We start from the raw sequence: 20,741 nt of genomic DNA on the forward strand, positions 1-20,741 counted from the left end.
TAAAATGTTATTTTTCTAACTAAGCTGTAAAATTCTTTTTTCAGATGTTTCACAGGTACAAGTATTTTCTTTTCTTTTTTTGAGAATTTTAATATTTATTTTTTAGTTCTCGGCGGACACAACATCTTTGTTTGTATGTGGTGCTGAGGATTGAACCCGGGCCGCACGCATGCCAGGCGTGCGCGCTACCGCTTGAGCCACATCCCCAGCCCTACAAGTATTTTCTGTCTATGGCATGCCTTCTCATGTCCTTAACAGTCCAAACAGCAAAAGTATCCAATTAATCAAATTTTAGTTTATGGTTCAATTTTTCTTTCCTATCTTTAAAAAATATTAAAAAACAAAACAACAACAACAAAAATTTCCCTTTCCTTCCCAAAGATTATGAAAACTTTCTTCTAAGTCAAATCAATTGACAAGGGTACCAAGAATACACAATGGGCAAATGACCATCTCCTTTAATAAACTGCATTAGCAAAACTTGGTATCCACATGCAGTTATTAAAATTAGGCTCTTCTCACCTTATATAAAAATCAACTCAAAATGGATTAAAAACTTAAATGAAAAACTTCAAACTTAAATGAAAAACTGCATAAGAAAACACACAGGAAAAGCTCTATGACAATAATCTAGGAAGTCACTTTTTGGATATGACAACAAGAGCAAAAACAGACTAAAAGAATTACCTCACACAAAAACACTTCTGCACAACAAAGGGTACTACTAAAAGTCTATGGAAATGTTTTATCAAGCCATACATCTGATAAGGGGTTCATATCCAAGATATACAAAGAACTCAATCGCAAGACCCAATTTAAAAATGGGCAAAGGACAAAAGCAGACAAAACATATAAATGGCCTACAGGTATTTGGAAAATGTTCACTCTCACAAATCATGAAGGAAATCAAGTTAAAAACCACAATGAAATATTACCTCACACCTGTTAGAATGGCTATAATTAAAGAGAAACGCTGGAGAGGAGGTAAAGAAAAGGCAACCTTACGCAACCTTTGCACTGTGTTGGTGGGTATGTAAATTAGTAGATCCATTATGGAAAACAGTAGGCAAGTTCCTCAGAAAATAAAAATAGATACACGATTTTTGTATGTACCAAATGGATATGAAATCATTATGTTGAGACATCTTCACTCCCAAATTTACTGCAGCATTATCCATAACTGAAGAGATTAAATCAATCTAAGTGGCCATCAACAGATGAATAGATAAAATGTATATACACAGAATGCTATTTCCTTCTGCAAAAAGAAGGAAATCCTGTCTCTTGTGACACAACACGGATAATCCTGGAGAACATTACATTAAGGGAAACAAGTCAGACACAAAAAAGATAAATACAGCAAAATCCCACTATATGTAAATTCTACAAAGTTGAACTCATAAAAGCAGTGAACAGGATGGTGGTTATCAGGATTGGTGGGGAAAGGGTAGTGAGTATGGGGTCTTGGGAAGATATTGGTTAAAAGATATACATTTGCAGTTGGGAGTAGTAAATTGAAAAGATCTGTACAACATGGTAACTATAACAGTATATTGTATTCTTGAAAACCACTAACAGATTTTAAGTGTTCTTACCACACACACAAAAAAAATAATAAGTATGTGAGATAATGAATATGTTAAGTGGCTCAATTCAGTCATCCCACAATGCACAAAAATATTATGTTGGTTGGGAGTAGTGGTACAAGCCTGTAATGCCAGGGGGCTTGGGAGGCTGAGACAGAAGAATCAGGAGTTTAAAGCCAGATTCGGCAATGGCTAGGTAATAAGAAACTCAGTGAGACCCTGTCTCTAAATAAAAATATAAAACACGGATGGGATGTGGCTCAGCAGTTGAGTGCCACTGAGTTCAACTCCCAGTACAGCCCCCCAGAAAAAAAATCAGGTTGTACATAACAAATAAAAATGATATGTATTGGGGCTGGGGTTGTGGCCTAGTGTTAGAGTGCTCACCTAGCATGTTCAAGACCCAGGGTTTGATCCTGGGTAGTTTGTGTCCAACTACAACTAAAAAATAAATAGTTTTTAAAAAATGGTATGTATTAATTAAACATTTTTTAAATAAAAATAAATTTTAAAAACCCTGCTGGAATTTTAATCTATGGAGCTGAGTATAAATATAAATGACATCTACCTTGATTTGGATATGATTTCCATGTGACCTCCAAAGGCTTATATGTTAGGCTTGCTTCCTAGGGGGGTAGTATTGGAGGCAGTGGATCTTCAAGAAGCGAGGCCTAGTGTAGTTCTTTAGAACAGTCTGGGTTGGATACTTGGAAGGAATTGTGGAAGTCTTGTCTTTCTGGCTTCCTGATCTCTTCCTTACACAGACTTACACTACATCCACCATGACGTAAACAACCTAAAGAAGGCCTTCTCCAGAAACTGAACCATGCTATTTGGACACTGAACCTTAAAAATGTGAGCTAAGTAAACCTCTTTTCTTTATATTTATTTAATCAGTCTGCTTCAAGAATTTCATTATAGTAACAAAAACATACTAATACACTGAAATATAAACATTATTTTTTCCAATTTATTAATGTCCCATACCTCCTTTTATTTAGGCATCCTAATTTTTCTCTGCAAAGTTTTGCAATATTCAATATTTGGGCTTTAATACATTGCTTAAACTTATCCCTAAACAATTTATGCACAGGAATGCTAATATAAGTGGTACTTTAAAAAATTTGATTTTAAGTTGCTGATATCTAGATGACAGGAAATGCAACTGAATTTTTAATAATGATTTTATATCCCTAAACTTATTTCTAGGATTTCTAGTTTTTTAAGTTCCTTAGGATTTTTGACATGTGACTTTTTCAAATAAAAAGCTTTATTTCCTCCTTTCCAATTTATGTTTTTAAAAAATGCCTTATTGAACTGGCTAGGACCTCCAGGATAATACAGAATAAAAGTGAAGAAAAGTTGGAGATGGAGTGTGGATCAGTGATAGAGTGCTTGGCTAGCATGTGCAAGGCGCTATGTTTGATTACTAGTACTACTACCATCCAAAAATGGATAAACTAATCAATCTCACCTTGTTTTCAATATTAAGGCAAAGAATTCAGTCATTCACTATTAGGTATAACTATAGATGTTTTATATATGCCCTCTATCAGGGTGAGAAAGTTCGCTCTTCTTCGTTTGTTGAGTTTTATCATAAATGAGTACTGAACTTTGCCAAACACTTGTCTGCATCTGTAGAAAGGATATATAGTGTTTTCCCCCTTCATTTGGATAATTATGATAATATGGTAATTTACATTGGCTTATTTTTTAATATTAAACCATTCTTGCATTTCTGAGAAAAATCCCTCTTGATCACAGCATATCATCATTTTTATAGATTAATGGACCCTATTTCCTTGTTTTATGTTCAGGATTAAAAACAATATATTCTGGGCTGGGGCTGGCAGGTGCGAGGCACTGACTTGGATTCTCAAAACTGCATATAAATAAATAAAGGTCTACCAACAACTAAAAAAGAATGTTAAAAAAAATAGTGTATTCATGGAGAGATTTATCTGTAGTTTTCTTTTCTGTCTTCATTTGAATTTAGCATGAGGCTAAATGCTGGCCAGATAAAATGAGATGGGGAATATTCTCTCAGCTTTTATTTTCTAAAAGAATTAGTAAACACAATTCACAATAGCTAAATTATGGAATCAATCCAGGTGCCCATCAATAAATGAATGCATTAAGAAATTGTGATACACACACACACACACACAGGAATTCTACTCATCCAGTAGAAAGAATGAAATTATGGCATTTGCCAGGAAATAGAAGGAAATGAGGAATATCTTGGTAAGTGAAACTAGCCAAACTCAGAAACTCAAAGGTCAAATGTTTTCTCATATGTGGAGGCTAGGGTAAAATAAAGGAAGAGGGGCAAGGAGGATAAGATAATATAAGGAACCAAATATAAATTAATAGACAGTGAAAGGAGTCCAGTAGACTAGGGGAAGGAGCAGTAGGGGAAGGACGGGAGGGAAAAGGAAGAGAATGGGGAAGAACATGAAAAGAGATCCATTTTCATGCTTGTATGAATTTATTGGGATAAACCTAACTACTAGTTATAACAATAAAGCTCTAATAAAAAATTTAATTAATTAATTAAAAGTTTGTGTAGAATTGGTATTATTTCTTCTTCCACTGTTTGACAGAATCCTCTAATGATGTCATCTGAACCTGGAGTTTTCTTTGTGTAAAGGTGTTAAATTATGAACTCAATTTTACTAACAAATACAGGACTACCAAAATTTCTGTCTTCTTGAAATCCGTTTTGATAATTCATATTTTTCTATGAAGTGTGTCCATTTCATCTAAACTGTAGAATTTGTTGGCACAAGTTTTTTTATATTCTGTTTATCTGTAGAAATATACTGATTTTTGTTTAATCAATTCAATTAGGTTTCTAAAATATATTGAAATACGTATTTTTTACATAACCAGGTTTTGGTTTCACTGATTTTTATTTACTAATTGCTCCTTTTGCATTGATTTCAACTTATTTTTTTCACTTTTATTTAACCTTTTTTTTTTTTTTGCAGTGCTGGGGATTGGATCCAAGGGTGCGCTACCACTTCACTACCTAACTCTATTTTTAAAATTTTAAGAACAGCATCAAAATTGCCATCCTCCTTTCTCAGCCTCATGTGTCACCATGCTCAGCTGATTTTCCAGTTTCATAAGGTAGAAGTTTCAGTCATTGATTTTAGATCCTTCTTCATCTAATGTTAAGTACTTAAAGCCATAAATTTCTCTACAAATACAGATTTACCTTCACTCTTTGATATCTTGTCAATGATTCAGATTAAGATTTCATAGGTCTAAGATTGTTCCCTTTCCCAAAAGATGGAGATAGGAAATGAACAGTCAAAAAAAAAGTGAAAAAAAGAAAAAGAAAAAGGTGCTAGGCATGTGGTTCCCTGTTAAAGCACTTGCCTAGCATATGTAAGACTGAGTTCAATTCCTCGCACCACACAACAACAACAACAAAACACAAAGCATCCTCCCAGAAATCAGTCTTCACTAGACTATTAGGCTCCACATAAGGCAATCATTTATGGGACATGGGTAGAACAGCAATCTAATCAAAATCACTGCAGACTAATGATTAGGGAAAAAAGCTTTTATAATGCCATCAATTCCACACAAATCTTAAGAAACATAAGAAAATAATATACCACTAGAATTATTTCAACATTAATGATACCACAAATGATATACATTCAAATACTTTTCCTACTTCAAGGTTTGTGTGTGCGCATTGTGTGTGTGCGCGCACATGCACATGGGCACGCGCACGTGCACATGGGCACACACACATGTGTGCATTTCTGTGAACTGAACCCAGAAGTGCTTTATACTACTGACCTAACCCCCAGCCCCTTTTATCTCATTTTGAGACAGTCTCACTAAGTTGCTGAGGCAGGCCTCAAACTTGCGTTCCTCCTGTCTTATTCTGAAGCTGCTGGATTACAACTGCAAGCCACTGCACCGTTACTTCAAGGCTTTTCAACTAACAATTATCTCAGTGCACCCAACACATATCCTACCAATAGATCAGGGTGAAACATGCTTCTTACTCAATTTTAGGCAGTGATTTTCATACTTTCATACACAAAATTTACTGAACATATCTTATTTCATTAAGATTTACTTAACCTAGAAGACTGTGCCAGCAAGATCCTTTTATTGATATAGCTAGCCTGGCTTAGTAACACAAATACATTTAAAAACACAGAAATCATGACTTCAATTAGCTGCAAATAACCTTCAGAAGCACCAAAATATTTCTATGACACTACATATTTTCTGTGTAACTATGTAAACACAAATACCTTGCCAAATCAATTATAATTGCTTCTCTAGTGAGTATGGATTTTCTAACGTAAAAGTAATGAGTAATCAGTAATGTAATTAGAAAAATAAATTATTTGGAATTACAGACACCTGATTTTGAGTACTGAATCAACTCTTCTACTCACTAACTAGATACAAACAAAACCAAATCATCCCAATGTTAGTTTTCTTATCTACAAAGCAGAAAAATCATCTAATTTATAGGGTTATTGTGAAAATTAACTAGTTAACAGCACCACTTAACATGCTAAAAAAAATAGAGTAGTCATAGTTGATGGGACATCTGAGGGTCAAATCTCAGAAAAAGAAATGCAGGAAAATATCATTTTTATCTTTAAAAATGTCACAAATTTTAAAAGTATGTTGTCTGTTTTTCCTTACCTACACTCTGCTTCCCAGGAAAAAGGGAGCAATAAGTGATGATATTGGCAGATACAGCCTCACAAGTCCATGCTGTCAAATTTTCTAAAGTATGAAATAATATAAAACTAAGAATGCATATAGATTCTGGGTACTCAATACTGAATGGGAGTATGATACTGGCTGAACAACTGCAGTAGTCTCTTAACAGCAGGTGGGATATCCAAGTCATCCAGTTCATTCCTGGCCTTCCAATCGGATTTTCAACAGACAAATATCTATAGTTCATTTTGTAAAGCTGAGGATATTCCAACTTCCAAAAATTCTTAGTTTCTTTTTACCATTTTAATCCAAGAGCCAAGTTTAGGATAAAATTGACTGACAACTCAATATTTTTCAGAATGTTAAAATAAAGGGTTGTGTCAAATGTATTTGTATTAATTTCTATCCTGATTTATTAGTAAAGGGGGAGAAAGACATGCTTTACCTTCTCAAACTTTTTTAACCATCCTACTAAGAATCCCTGCCACAAAGCATGAAGTTCTCGGAGTTACTGATAATTTTCTCGTACACACATTCTTATGTAATGTTCTTACTTAACCCATTATATAAAACACAATTTTAATGTCCCAGTTCAGCAACACTTCCATGTGGATTAAACACAGTAACACTAACATGTGGTCAGCTATAAAACCAAACCCTTAATACTTGCTCAGAAAATGTAATACATATTTCTTCATGAATGAAAACTTAATGTAATGAATTTTAACACTACCATTAAACCACTATTCCCTAAAGAAATGTTACCCAGACTTCTAGTAAAGAAATTCAGAACTATACAGGACACAAAACATTAAAGGGCGACAGAGGTAGAGGAGGGAGATGGGAAACTTCCAATGTATTTACAACTTTGTACTTTAACAAGAATGTATTTCTGGGCTAGGGCTATAGCTCAGTGGTCAAGTGCCTGCCTCGAATGTGTGAGGCACTGGGTTTGATCCTCAGCACCATATAAAAATAATTAAAGATACTGTGTTTATCTACAACTAAATATATATATATATTTTTTTAAAAAAGAACATATTTCTTTTTAGGCTGTTCTAAATGTTAGCTACTCATTAGAATTACCTTTTGAGACACTTTAAAATGAAATGCTAAGGCTAGACCAAAACCAAGAGAAAGAAGAAGTATTTGTCTATATTATTATTATTATTATTATTATTATTTTGGTACCGTATTATTTTGAACTCAGGGGCACTCAACCACTAAAACCAGCTACTTGGGGGTTCTGAGGCAGGAGGATCACAAGTTTGTGACCAATCTAGAAAACTTAGTGAGACCCTGTTTCAAAAAAAAAATATTTTCTAATAAGGGGCTGGGAATGTAACTGAGTAATAGAGTACTTGCCTAGCATGGAGAAGCTCTGGGTTCAATTCCCAGTATCAAAAGGAGAAAAAAGGAGGGGAGGAGAAGAGAGGGGGGGAGGAGGAGGAGGAGAGAGGGGGGGGAGGAGGAAGAGGAGAGGGGGGGAGGAGGAGGAGGAGAGGGGGGAGGAGGAGGAGGAGAGGGGGGAGGAGGAGGAGGAGGAGGAGGAGGAGAAGAAGGAGAAGAAGAAGAAGAAGAAGAAAGGCATAGCTAGCCAGGCTGAGAACAATGAAAGTAAGTAAACTACTATTTAGTGTTTAAAAGACTACCTTGATCTGCTGTCTTCGTAGCATGGCAAGTTCTCTCATGTCTCGGAATGGCTGCAGTAAATACTGATAGAGTTCAGTTGTTGCTTCTGCAAGGCTGCTATAGGCTTCATCCTCCATCTGATATAAGTCCAGAAGCTCCACCATGCTCTCTGTGTTCTTATGCTTATCCAAGAGCTGTCAAGACAAGCAAGTTTCAACACTAAGAAAACTGAGTATAATAACCTATAAATAATTGTTCTTGCTTTTAACATGCTTCCTATCATGTGCTAGGAATGCTAAAACCCAGTAGCAAAAAGGAACTATAAGTACTTGATTGCTAAAACCTGGAATGCTAAAACCCAGTAGCAAAAAGGAACTAAAAGTACTTGATTGCTTTTCACCACTCATTTCCATGTTTCAAGTGTCTCACTACTCAAGACCACATCCTAATTCATTTGGGAGGAGGGGAGCCCCATAATTCTGCCTAGCATAAAACCAATATCTTATAGTATTCCATAATAAAGAAGAAATAAAGAAGAAAAAGAATGGGTGGGGACATAGCTAAATGGTAGAGCATTTGCCTACCATATTCAAGATTCTGGGTTTGATCCCAGCACTGCAAGAAATAAAAAAACAAAAATCCTAGTTAGGGGATTGGGGTTGCAGCTCAGTGACAGAGTGTTTGGCCTGCAAGTATGAGGCACTGGGTTTGATCCTCAGCATAACATAAGAATAAATTTAAAATAAACATATTGTGTCCATCTACAACTAAAAAAAAATTTAAAAACAAAAAACCCTATTTAATTACTAATCTACAAAGTAATTCATTGACTCTTGCCTTTGTTATTTTACTGATTTTCCCAAATCTCTTGTAAATTTTTTCCTCACCCCGATTTAAAACTTTCCCTCCTTTTTTTTTCACCAAGATGGCGCCGAAAGCTAAGAAGGAAGCTCCTGCTCCTCCCAAAGCTGAAGCCAAAGCAAAAGCTTTGAAAGCCAAGAAAGCAGTGTTGAAGGGTGTCCACAGTCATAAAAAGAAGAAGATCCGCATGTCACCTATCTTCCGGCGACCCAAGACATTGCGGCTCCGGAGGCAGCCCAAATATCATTGGAAGAGCGCCCCCAGGAGAAACAAGCTTGACCATTATGCCATCATCAAATTCCCTCTGACCACTGAGTCAGCCATGAAGAAGATTGAAGACAACAACACACTTGTGTTTATTGTGGATGTCAAGGCAAACAAACACCAGATCAAACAAGCTGTAAAGCTCTATGACATTGATGAGGCCAAGGTTAACACCCTGATCAGGCCTGATGGAGAGAAAAAGGCATATGTTCGACTGGCTCCTGATTATGATGCTTTGGACGTTGACAACAAAATTGGGATCATCTAAACAAAGTCCAGCTGTCTAATTCTAAATATACTTTCTTTTTTCCAACAACAACAAAAAAAACAAAACATTCCCTTAATGACTTTCTTAAATTCATACCCATCACCTCCTTCCAGATTAAGGTGACAAAAAAAAAAAAAAACTAAAACAAAAAGCAAATGAACAAACAATATATGTTTGTATCTCTCTGCATTCCTTGGTACTCATGTGTGTACATGTTTCTCTAGATTTCATTCATTCATTCATTTCATTTTCAAATACTCTTAAGAGCTAGGCATACAAAAATATGGTTCTGATCCCTATGGACCTTACTGTGTAGTGAACAAAGAGAAACCAAATTTATTTTCAAAATGTCAAATTATAAGTATTTTATTGATTATGAAATAAGAGTTTTTAGAATAAAAGCAATAATAAAAACAAGGGTCCTATATGAAAGAATGAGAGTTGGGGAAAGGTGGTAAACTATAATACTAGTTTAAAATGGACAGAGAAAAATGGTCATACAAAGAAGCTTAAGTTGAAATTTAAAGAACCAAAAGAATCATATAGCAAAAAAATAGTACTTTATACTTATTCTTCATCTCTTGTCTACCTGGTAACAGTATCATTTCTCCCCCAAAGACACAAAATTCTTCTATTCCTAACCATATCTTTAAGTTTCAACTATCTTCCTCCTCATTTCTTGCTTTTAGCAATCATATAATTTTTTCATATAATTATGCTTAATTTAGGCTTCAAGGGCTGGGGTTGTGGCTCAGAGGTAGAACGCTCGCCTACCATGCGTGAGGCCCTGGGTTCAATCCTTAGCACCACATGAAAATAAAATAAAAGACATTGTGCCCACCTATAAGTAAAAAAATAAATATTTAAAAATTAGGCTTCAAATTTCCTGCCCAGGTTTTTGGGCCAAAAGTACAACACTTTCATTAATAATCATTATAAATCAGATAATCTATATTAAATTTCTTTTATAATTAAAAAAATGCCATACAAATAGTAACTATCATTCTGTTGTTTTGAAGCAACTACATGTAATCCTTTCCACTTGTTTTAATATTTATTTTTTAGTTATAGGTGGACACAATATCTTTATTTTTAAGTGTTGCTGAGGATCGAACCCAGTGCCTCTCACAGGCTAGGCAAGCACACTACCTCTGAGCCACAAACCCAGCCCAATTTCCACTTCTTATATTGACTAAGTTGTCCCATCAAATCTCCTCTCCCAGGGCAACATACTATAAAACAATTACCTGGAGGTACTATGGAATGACCAAAGTAAAAATTAAGGAGGAACTGACACTTTGAAGGAGGAAAGGTCCTAGTGATTTTTTTTATTCATAGATTGTGGCCTGAGATTATGCCTCACTGAGCGGGTACCACAATAGGAGAAAGGCGCAACTGAAACTCACATAGAAGCCCAAAGTTTTGCTGGCTTGAAAAATCAAAGGTAAGAGAAGTTTGAGACAACCACAGCAGCTACAAGGCAAGAGGTTAATTCTAAAAAGGAGAAGGCCTAAGAGGAAGCAATCCCAAATATGCATATAAACTCTAATCAAATCTCTGGTGAATCACTGAAACTATACGTTCACATAGGCTCTAAGCAATACTGTATTTATGCATAAGAAATTAATAAATATTTTAATTGCTGTCTTCTGCAAGGGAGACAGAGTTTAGGGTTTGAATTCAGTCAGATTAACCATCTGTCAAAACAAAACTGTAAAAATCAACACTCTCAGGAGGAGCATAACAGAATCCATACACTACAAGTATCATTTACAATGTCTGGGATATAATCCAAAATTAGCAGATCTAAATAGATAAAACAAATTTCAGTACTCAAAAGACAACTAATGGAGAGCCACCACAAGATGAAACAGATTTGGGTTTAGCAGATTGATTTCAATGCAATTATTCAATGATGCTAATGGATATAAAGGAATTATGTTCATAAAGAACAAATGACTGAGGGTTGGGGCTGTAGTTCAGTGGTAGATTGCTTGTAGCACATTGTGAGGCACTGGGTTTGATCCTCAGCACCATGTAAAAATTTTAGATATTGTATCCATCTACAGCTGAAAAATATTTAAAAAACAAACAAACAACTAGACAATCTCAAGAAACAGAAACTAATTAAAAAATAAAGAAACATCCTGGAATTGAAAAATACAAAAACTTACAAAATACAAAAACAAAAAATTCAAGGATGGGTATAGAGTATGTTAATGACAGTATGAGAACCTGAAGAAAGATTAAGATAAATTTACCTAATCTGAAGGAGATGGGAAAAATGAACAAGAACTCAGAGAACTGTCATAAAAACAATACATTTGAGTTCCAGCAGAAGAGGAGCAAATGGAACAGAAAACATTACAAAAAATACTCCAAATTTGGTTAAAGGCATCAATTTACATATTCAAGAGCCGTTGAGAATCCAAATGCAAAGTAACCCACAACCAGGCTATTACAGTCAAACTACTAAAAATCAAAGATGAGAATGATAAATTTTTAAAAGAACCAAAGAGAAATAACATTTAAGATAAACAAGTGAATCGGAACAATGGGGCATGCCTGTAATCCCAGTGATTTGGGATTAGAGGAAGGCTGAGGCAGGAGGAGCACAAATTTGACGCCACCCTAGGCAATTTAGCAAGACCCTATCTCAAAATAAAAAGAGAGGTAATCCAGTGGTAGATCCTGCATACTGCAAAAAAAAAAAAAAAAAAAAAGAAGAAGAAGAAAAAATGAAGATACAAGGGTACAAACAAATGCTGACTTTCAAATCAGAAACAGTAGAAAACAGAAGACAGAGGGAGATATCTTTAAAATGCTGAAATTAAAGGGAAAGAACAAACAACAACCCACACCTGTCAACCCAGAATTACATCCAAGGAAATAATTTTCAAGAACAGATAACAGGCCTTGGGAGGCTGAGGCAGGGGACCACAAATTCAAATCCAACCTCAGCAAAAGCGAGGTGCTAAGCAACTCAGTAAGACTCTGTGTCTAAATAAAATACGAAAAAGGGCTGGAGATGTGGCTCAGGGGTTGAGTGCCACTGAATTCAATCACCCCACACCCCACCCCGCAAAACAAACAAACCAACCAAACCAGATAGCAGTGGTATATGTCTGCAGTCCCGATTTATTTGGAAGGCTGAGACAGGAGGATCATCTGAATCCAAGAGTTTGAAACTAGGTATGTAGTTAGTGATAGAGTATAGCATGTTTGAGGCTCTGACTGGGTTCAATCCAAGCATTACAACCAAAAAAAAGGAAAAGAAAAAAAAAATGGGAGCATAACTCAATGGTAGAATTTATGCTTAGTGTGCACAAGACCTGGTTTAATCCCCAGCAACAACATAAAAGAACAAAATGAACATTTTTCCAAAACAGTGAAAACTGAGAGAATTCACTAACAGCAGAAGGACACTACAATTTTTTTTTTTTCATTTTTTAAATTTCCGGCTAAAGGGAAATAGTACAGATGAAAACTTGGATGTTTGGGAAATAAACAAACAAACAATAAATAAATATATAAAATGGAGGTACTGTGGCCAACTACAACTAAAAAAATTAAAATAAAGTTTTAAAAGAATGGAATGTCCCTATAAACAGCAAATAAAGTGAACTTCAAGATACACAGTATTAATGGAGATAATGTTGAGCGTTTCTAGACCAAAGATTTAATTCATCAAGAAGATATACAGTCATAAAAAAGTGTGAATTAGCTATGCTTATTGTGTATTCACCTGTAATCCCAGCCATTCAGGAGGCTGAGACAAGAGGATTTTCAATTTCTAGGTCAATCTCAGCAATTTAGCAAGGCCCTAGGCAATTTAGTGAGACCCTGTCAAAAAAAAGGCTGGGGATGTGGCTCAGTGAAAGCACCCTTGGGGCTCAATTCCCAGTACCTTAAAAAATTTTTTACTAACTTAATAGACAGAATTGAAGCAAATTCAGAGTTGGAGGTGTCTAACACTCTCAGCAATTGATAGATTAGAAAATTTCAGTAAAAATAAAGATCTGAAAATACTATCAACCACCTTATTTGTCAATGACTGAAAGATATCAAGGCAGTTCTAGGGGCTGGGGAGGTGACTTGTGATAGATTGCTTGCCTAACATACATGAGGCCCTGGATTCAAACCCCAGCAAAACACACACACACACACACACACACACACGAAGGCAGACCCATGCTAGGCTATAAAACAAGTCTCAAAAACTGAACAAAATTGAAATATTGAGTATATCTGCTGACCACAATGGAATGAAATAAAGGGAATGCCCTGAACTATCTGGAAATTAATATACTTAAAGATATAAAAAAAAGAAGCATAAGAGACATAAAAACATTTTGAAATGAATAATGAATGAAAGTACAACCTATTAAAATTTTGAATTCTGGCATGTAAGAAGATTGGAAGTCACTGTCATCCACACAATAAGAAAATAAGCTAAACAACTGAAAATCAACAATTCTTCTTGGAATCCATCAGGGAACTGAGGTCACAGGGCACTCTGTCCCTAAAATTGGCAAGGCAAATGGTCAAAGAGAATCACAACTTACTGGAGGAGAACCCCAAGAACAGAAATCTTTGAGGGAACCATGGAGGTGTGTGTCTGTAATTCTGGAGACTGAGGCAAAAAAAAAAAAAAAAAATTGCTTGAACAAGGATTTCAGCACCAGCTTGGACAACATATTAAGACTTTGCTTCTTAAAAGAAAAGAAACATCAGTGGGACCCAAGACTAAGGTAGGAAAACTTGAACTACAACTTGCGAATTAACACAGTTACAGTATGGAAAGTATGAGAGTTAAGGACAACTGGCCTTGCCCTCACAGTTTTGAATTTTATCTTCTAGATCAGGCTCTTCATATGAAAATTACAGAAAAGCCCCCTCATACTTTGGACAAGGAAAGCAATCAATTATTTTGAAATAAGTACAGAGAGCATTCTGTTCTTAATGAGGTCTGCCATTAAGAGAAAACTATTTTATAGAAACTTGCTGACTAAAAGAAGGGACATACCCAACACATGACTTTTCTTTCCTTCTTGTCTTGTCATAGAATGCCTGGATAGTGGTAAACACCGAGAAATACTTGTGAAGGTGACAACCCAAGGGCACAGGCTCACTAAAAGTCAAACCTAATAGGACTATAGAACACTTCCTCTTCACCCAATATGGTATAACCACTCACAGGGCTCTGGTATTTTAACAGGGATTACAATGGAAAAAAGAGCATGACTCAAATTCTATATATGGAGTCTCTAGGGAAATCAAAAGACAAGAGGGGACAAAAAGACCACCACCAGATGAAATTTTAGCTCAACACATAGAATAATCCGGAGGGAAATGCTAGAAATCAAGGCATTAAGAAAAATGAAAGAATGTCTTAGATTGTACAAAGGAAGAAAATCAGTGAGCAATTACAAAAGTTACTGTATTTTTACGGCATAATCATCATCACCACCTAAAGGCACACCATTTCTCAGTCCAAAAATTGGTTTATAACTTCTCATCACATAATTATCACATGGTATAATTCTCTTCATCATGCAACTTAAAAGGTAAACACAGCAGCAATGTATTCACCAGTGGCATATGGATCTTCTCTTGTACTGATAACCATGAGTCCAGAATTCCTGGTGCATGTGTACTGTCAGTACATTTCTGAAAGCCTGCTTATGTACTAATTGTGTAAACTCATTTTACATGAGTGAACTGAGGAATGAAGGTCAGATAACAAAACCAATGATAGCAGCACATAATCTTCAAATTGGAGATTAAATACTTATTAAATACTTTGCTAACACTGTAGTAACTTTTCTCAAGTGTGATATTTCCACTAACACAACTAATGTGTTAACTTTTTTTTTATATTAGACTGGAAAAAATGTCAATTAAACTGTCATGAAGAATTGATGTGTCAATTTGAACTATTCAAATTTAATGTACATTCCTGAGTATTCCATGCTCCTAATCTTACAAACACATTTAGTAATAAATGATTTAAGTAATCAGCATAATTTTTTTAAAAAAGCTTAACATATGGGCTGGGGCTATAGCTCAGTGGCAGAGTGCTTAACTAGCATGCGTGAGGCACTGGGTTCAATGCTCAGCACCACATAAAAATAAATAAAATAAAGGCATTCTGTCCATCTACAACTACAAAAAAAAAAAAAAAAGCTTAACATAATGTTTCACCCCGCCTTTTTCCCAAAAAATATTTAGCATAAAATCTACAATGATTATGCAGTGAGTATACATATAAGGTGATGGGAACACCAGAAGATAAAGAAAAAGAGATATGAACAGAAGAAACATTCGAATAACTCAATGTGCCAAAATTAAAGACAGATACCAAAACACAAATCAAATAAACAAACAGGATAAGTAAAAAAAAGTACCAAACAGGATAAGTAAAAAAAAAAAAAAAAAAAACTACAACTGAGCATATCAGAATCAAGTTGCAAAAATCAGACAAAATCTTGAAAGAATGTCAGGCGCTGTGGTGCACGTCTGTAATCCCAGAAGCTTGGGAGGCGGACTCAGGAGGATCACAAATTCAAAGCCAACCTCAGCAAAAGTGAGGCACTAAGCAACTCAGTGAGACCCTGTCTCTAAAGAAAATACAAAATAGGGCTGGTGATGTGGCTCAGTGGTTGAGAGCCCCTGAGTTCAATCCCCAATATCCCCCCAAAAAATCTTGAAAAAAGCCAGAGGAAGGGAAAAAAAAGCACTACCAATAGAAGAGAAATACACTGGGCCTCAGAAATAATGCAAGAAGACTGGAATGAAATATTTAGAGTGTTCAAAGGAAAACTATTCCCCAATCTAGAATTCTATATCCAATGAAATTATCTTCAAAGAGGGAAAATTATCTGAGAAGGGATTTGCTGCCAGCAGATTACCTTGGAAGACATGTTAAAGCTAGGCGTGGAGGTATGTACACATCTGTAATCCCAACTATGTGGGAGCCTGAGGCAAGAAGATTGCAAGTTTAAGGCCAGCCTGGGTAACTTGGGGAGACCCTGTCTCAAAAATAAAGATGAGTCAGCATGGTGACGCATGCCTGTAACCCCAGCGGCTAGGAGGGCTGAGACAGGAGGATCACGAGTTCAAAGTAGGCTTTAGCAATGTTGAGGTGCTTAGCAACTCAGTGAGATCCTGTTTCCAAATAAAATACAGAAATAGGGCTGGGGATGTGGCTCAGTGGTTGAGTGCCCCTGAGTTCAATTCTGGCACCACAATAAATAAATAAATAGGGCTAGTGATATAGCTCAGTGGTAGAATGCCCATGGGTTCAATTACCAGTACCAAAAAAAAAAAAAAAAAGGAGGAGGAGGAGGAGGAAACCACAACAGATCCTCAGTAAGGGTCCACTTCACATCCACAGAATCAATTTGAAACTCAATAAGATCGTCAAGTGATGAGTATTCATTAATGTTTCAGAAGCACTGCTTCAGTGAATAATATTCCCATACTAACCCCCACAGAAGTGTCAATTTTCATATTTACACTATTGTGACATATAACTTATTTTTTTTCCTAAACCTTAATTCCTCCTCCTCTTTCTCTAATTACATTTACTATTATTCTGTTTTAGATTTTAGATCATGAGCCATGATCTAAATGAACTAAAGCATTTTTGCTATTCTAAAAAAAAAAAAAAATTTGTCAAAAAAATGAAAAACACTTTTCCTACCTAAAACAATCACAGAATCATCTTCAGCTTTAGAAGACACATATAGAGTGATAAAATTACCTTAGTCTTATCTCCAGCACTAGTCTTCTTTATCTTCAGGGTTAGGGCCATTCATTACAGTTGGATGGTTTAACAATGGCCTTTAAACTAATTCTTTACATTACGGTGACTTGCTTGGTTTTTTAAAAAAAAATCATAATTTAGCTCTTTATTCATAACAAGAAATACTGAACCAATCATGAAGATATTCTGATTCTTCTAATAGAATAGTGCCACTAACTTTAAAAACAGTCACTTTAGAATACAAGGGAATAAACTGAAAAACTGCAACAAAAAAATATTCAACAAGCTGTTTTAATGTATAAAGACCAATATTAAAGTTCAAATGGAAAAACAAGAGGAAGAGACAATGGCCTTACCAGCTACCACAGCTCATGTAAGCATCAAGAATAATAAGTAATAAAAAGAGTTCAGACAGTCAGGCATGTTAGTATACCTAAAATCTAAGACTATGGGGAGGATGAGCCAGGGGGATTCCAAATTTTAGGAAAGCCTGGGCAACTAATGAAATTCTGCCACAAAGTAGAATTTTTAAAAAGGAATAGGGATGTAGCTTAGAGAAAGAGCACTTGTGTAGCATTTGCTAATAAACCCTGGGTTTGATTCCCAGCACACACACACACACACACACACACACACACACACAAAATCAAATTGTTGTCTTTACAACAATATGAATTCTAGAAATTTGGGGTGAACTAGAACACTTGCAAGCACGCTTGAGGCCTGGGGTTTGATCCCCAGTAAAAAAAAATAAAAATAAAACAAAAACAAAATTTAAAAAACCTAGATCAATAATTTAAATGTAAGTAGAATCATAAAAGGGGAAAAATCAGGTTGTTTGTTTTAAATAATCTTGCCATGGGGGACTTTAAGTGTGGCTCAATATCCAGAACCTATTAAATTAAAGACTAATTTTACTGCAATATTAAAACTGGCTACAGAGCCATACAAAATAAATTCAGGGTCTAGAGGTAGCTCAGTGACAGAGCACTTGCCTTGCCTAGCCTGGGTTCAATCCCCTGCACACAACACAACACAAAACAAGAAATAAATGACACATACACAAAAAAATTTTAACACACATTACCATTTCCTGAGGCAAGCAACACAATTAAAAACAGGTAAAGAATGAAATGGGTTCACAGAAATGGCTTCTGAACAAATGAAGACTCAATCATAAGGGAAATGCAAAATAAATTACAAACAAAAATATTTCACTGATAAGATCAGAAGTTTTGAAAATGTTTTCAAGAGCATACAGAAACAAAAAGCAGCCTGAGGCAGTGAAAACTGGCATATCCTTTACAGAAAACAATTGAAATAAAACCCATATTCCCTGTACATCTGAAACTCCTCACAGAAAATTATCCCTCATATAATTGCACATGTAAGAAATGATATACAATCTTAACAGAAACAGCAAAAGACCAGCAAGAACTATAAGTCAAAACAAATCTATAGCTGGGTGTGGTGGTACATGCCTATAATCCCAGCAGCTCAGGAGGCTAAAGCAGGAGGATTGCAAGTTCAAAGGCAGCCTCAGCAACTTAGGGAGGCCTTGCCTGTAAATGAAATACCAAAAAAAAAAAAAAAAAAAAAAAAGACTGGGGATTGTGGCTCAGTGGTTGGTTAAGCACCTGGGGTTCAATCCCCAGTACCAAAAAACCAAACCAAACCAAACAAACAAACAAAAAAACCCAAATCTATACAATAGAGTATTATGTAGCCATTAAGAAACAGCCTATTGAAAGGGAAAAAAATCCAACAAACAAGATATATATAGGGTAGATAGTATGCTATCATTTGAACTATTAAAAGGTTGTATCTGTGGATATTTGTATTGGGATGCTATCTGAAAGATACACAAGAAACTCATGAACAGCTATCTCAAAGAAAGGGAAACAACACACAAAGACATGGGAGAAAAGGTTAAGATTTTTGGTTTGTTTTCTGGTACTAGAGATGGATCCCTGGGGAAAGTGCATATGCCAGGCAAAGTCCTTTACTACTGAGCTAGATCCCCAGTTGTCATTCATATTCCTTCTAATAATCACCCATGAAGCAAATGTGTAGATTTTTTTAAAGTTCATACTTTATTCCTTCTTCACTTCCAACTCAAAGGTATTCTGGCTCACACATCCAAAGTGGGGCATTAAATTATCCCCTTCACCGTAATATCCAAAACCACACACAAAACTTTTCTAAAAGATCAGGTATGAAAAGTCTGAAAATGCCACATCCTTCTCTTCCTGTGTCCCCATTTCTCCACCACAATTCTAAAAGCTAATTTAGATATGGAATCATCTACTTTAAGTTACATGTGAAAAGCAAGATTAGGGACTATTGGCAGGTGCTAAGGAATGATCAATTTCTAATCATAGAGTCCTTCTCAGGTTCCAAAAATCAGCTCAACTAAAGGCAAGGGTGCATGTAGCAAGCACATTAGAAATAGAATGATATTCAGGAAGGCTAGGACAAGAAAACCGGGGTGGGAGGCGATCAACACTAATGTAATATGAGACTAAAGACATGAATCACACATGGAATACTAGGACTGAGTTTCAGAGTAAACAAAACTGTTAAAAGAATGACAAAAACCCAGCGGCAGCAGCATCTATCAATAATAAATTTCCTCTCACCCCAACTTCCATTTCTTTGAGTTCCACTTTAAGGAACACTAAAGCAAATTCAACACAAACAATATAGACTATTTTCTGCCAAAATAAGAACATCAGGTCACTATATACTCATTAATTAATTTATAATAAGCTCTATAAAATTGTATTACAACTAAGAATATCAGGGGTTTTCAAATATTAACATATTTATATATTATTTCCCACATGCCTTTTACTTCAAACAAAATAGGACTTTACAAAGCTATTATGCAGCAACTAATCTTAATACTCTTCTGGTGCCCAGGGCATCTCATCTAATACTGCTAATTTATTAACCTGTCTTGCTATAAAGTTTTGTGTTTTTCCATCATGAGATTACCTTATAAACAATTATAATTTCAATCAGTCAGGTCAATCTACTTTAAGTATCTGAAAATAATCTTAAAATAAATAATTGGAATACACTTTAACGGGGCACAATGGTACAGGCCTGTAATCCCAGCAACTTGGGAAGCTGAGACAGAAGCATTGCAAATTCAAAGCCAGCCTCAGCAACTTAGTGAGACCCTTTTTCAAAATTAAAAATATAAAGTGGGAGGCTGGGGATATAGCTCAGTTGGTACAGCACCTGCCTAGGTGTGAGGTATTATGTTCGAATCTCAGCACCACCTAAAAAATAGTGGTAGGATGTGGCTCAGTGGTTCAACACCCCTGGGTTCAATTCCTGGTACCAAAATTTACTAGACAGACATCCATCTAAATCATTTCCTATAATTCATAATAAAAAAAAGTCCCATAATTCATGATAAAAGCATTCAACAGGGGGCTAGGAGTATGGCTCAGAGGTGGAGCACTTGACTAGCATGCAGGAGGCCCTGGGTTTGACCCCAAGCACCTTAGAAAAAGAACTTAACAGAAGGAAGAATAAACACTATCTTCCTAAGCAAAAACCGACAAAGTCCAGGGAATAAAAACTAAACTTTAGACATTTGTACATTATAAACTGTGAAATGCACAAGATGCTTTAAATAATGCAT

The 20,741-nt window shown here is 35.6% G+C and overlaps 1 protein-coding gene and 1 pseudogene across 1 annotated transcript in view; one reads left to right on the top strand and one right to left on the bottom strand.

Annotated features, from left to right (window-relative positions):
• Jmy (junction mediating and regulatory protein, p53 cofactor) overlaps positions 1–20,741 on the bottom strand; it is an 84,555-nt gene that overhangs the window by 46,270 nt on the left and 17,544 nt on the right. The window contains exon 2 of the mRNA XM_027927984.2: positions 7,946–8,119. Coding sequence (XP_027783785.1) covers positions 7,946–8,119 — 174 coding nt within the window. The remainder of the gene's footprint in view (positions 1–7,945; positions 8,120–20,741) is intronic.
• Positions 8,841–9,329, top strand: LOC114086635 (large ribosomal subunit protein uL23 pseudogene; annotated as a pseudogene).

Source organism: Marmota flaviventris, chromosome 5 (genome assembly GCF_047511675.1).
Source record: "Marmota flaviventris isolate mMarFla1 chromosome 5, mMarFla1.hap1, whole genome shotgun sequence".
NCBI classification, from domain to species: Eukaryota; Metazoa; Chordata; class Mammalia; order Rodentia; family Sciuridae; genus Marmota; species Marmota flaviventris.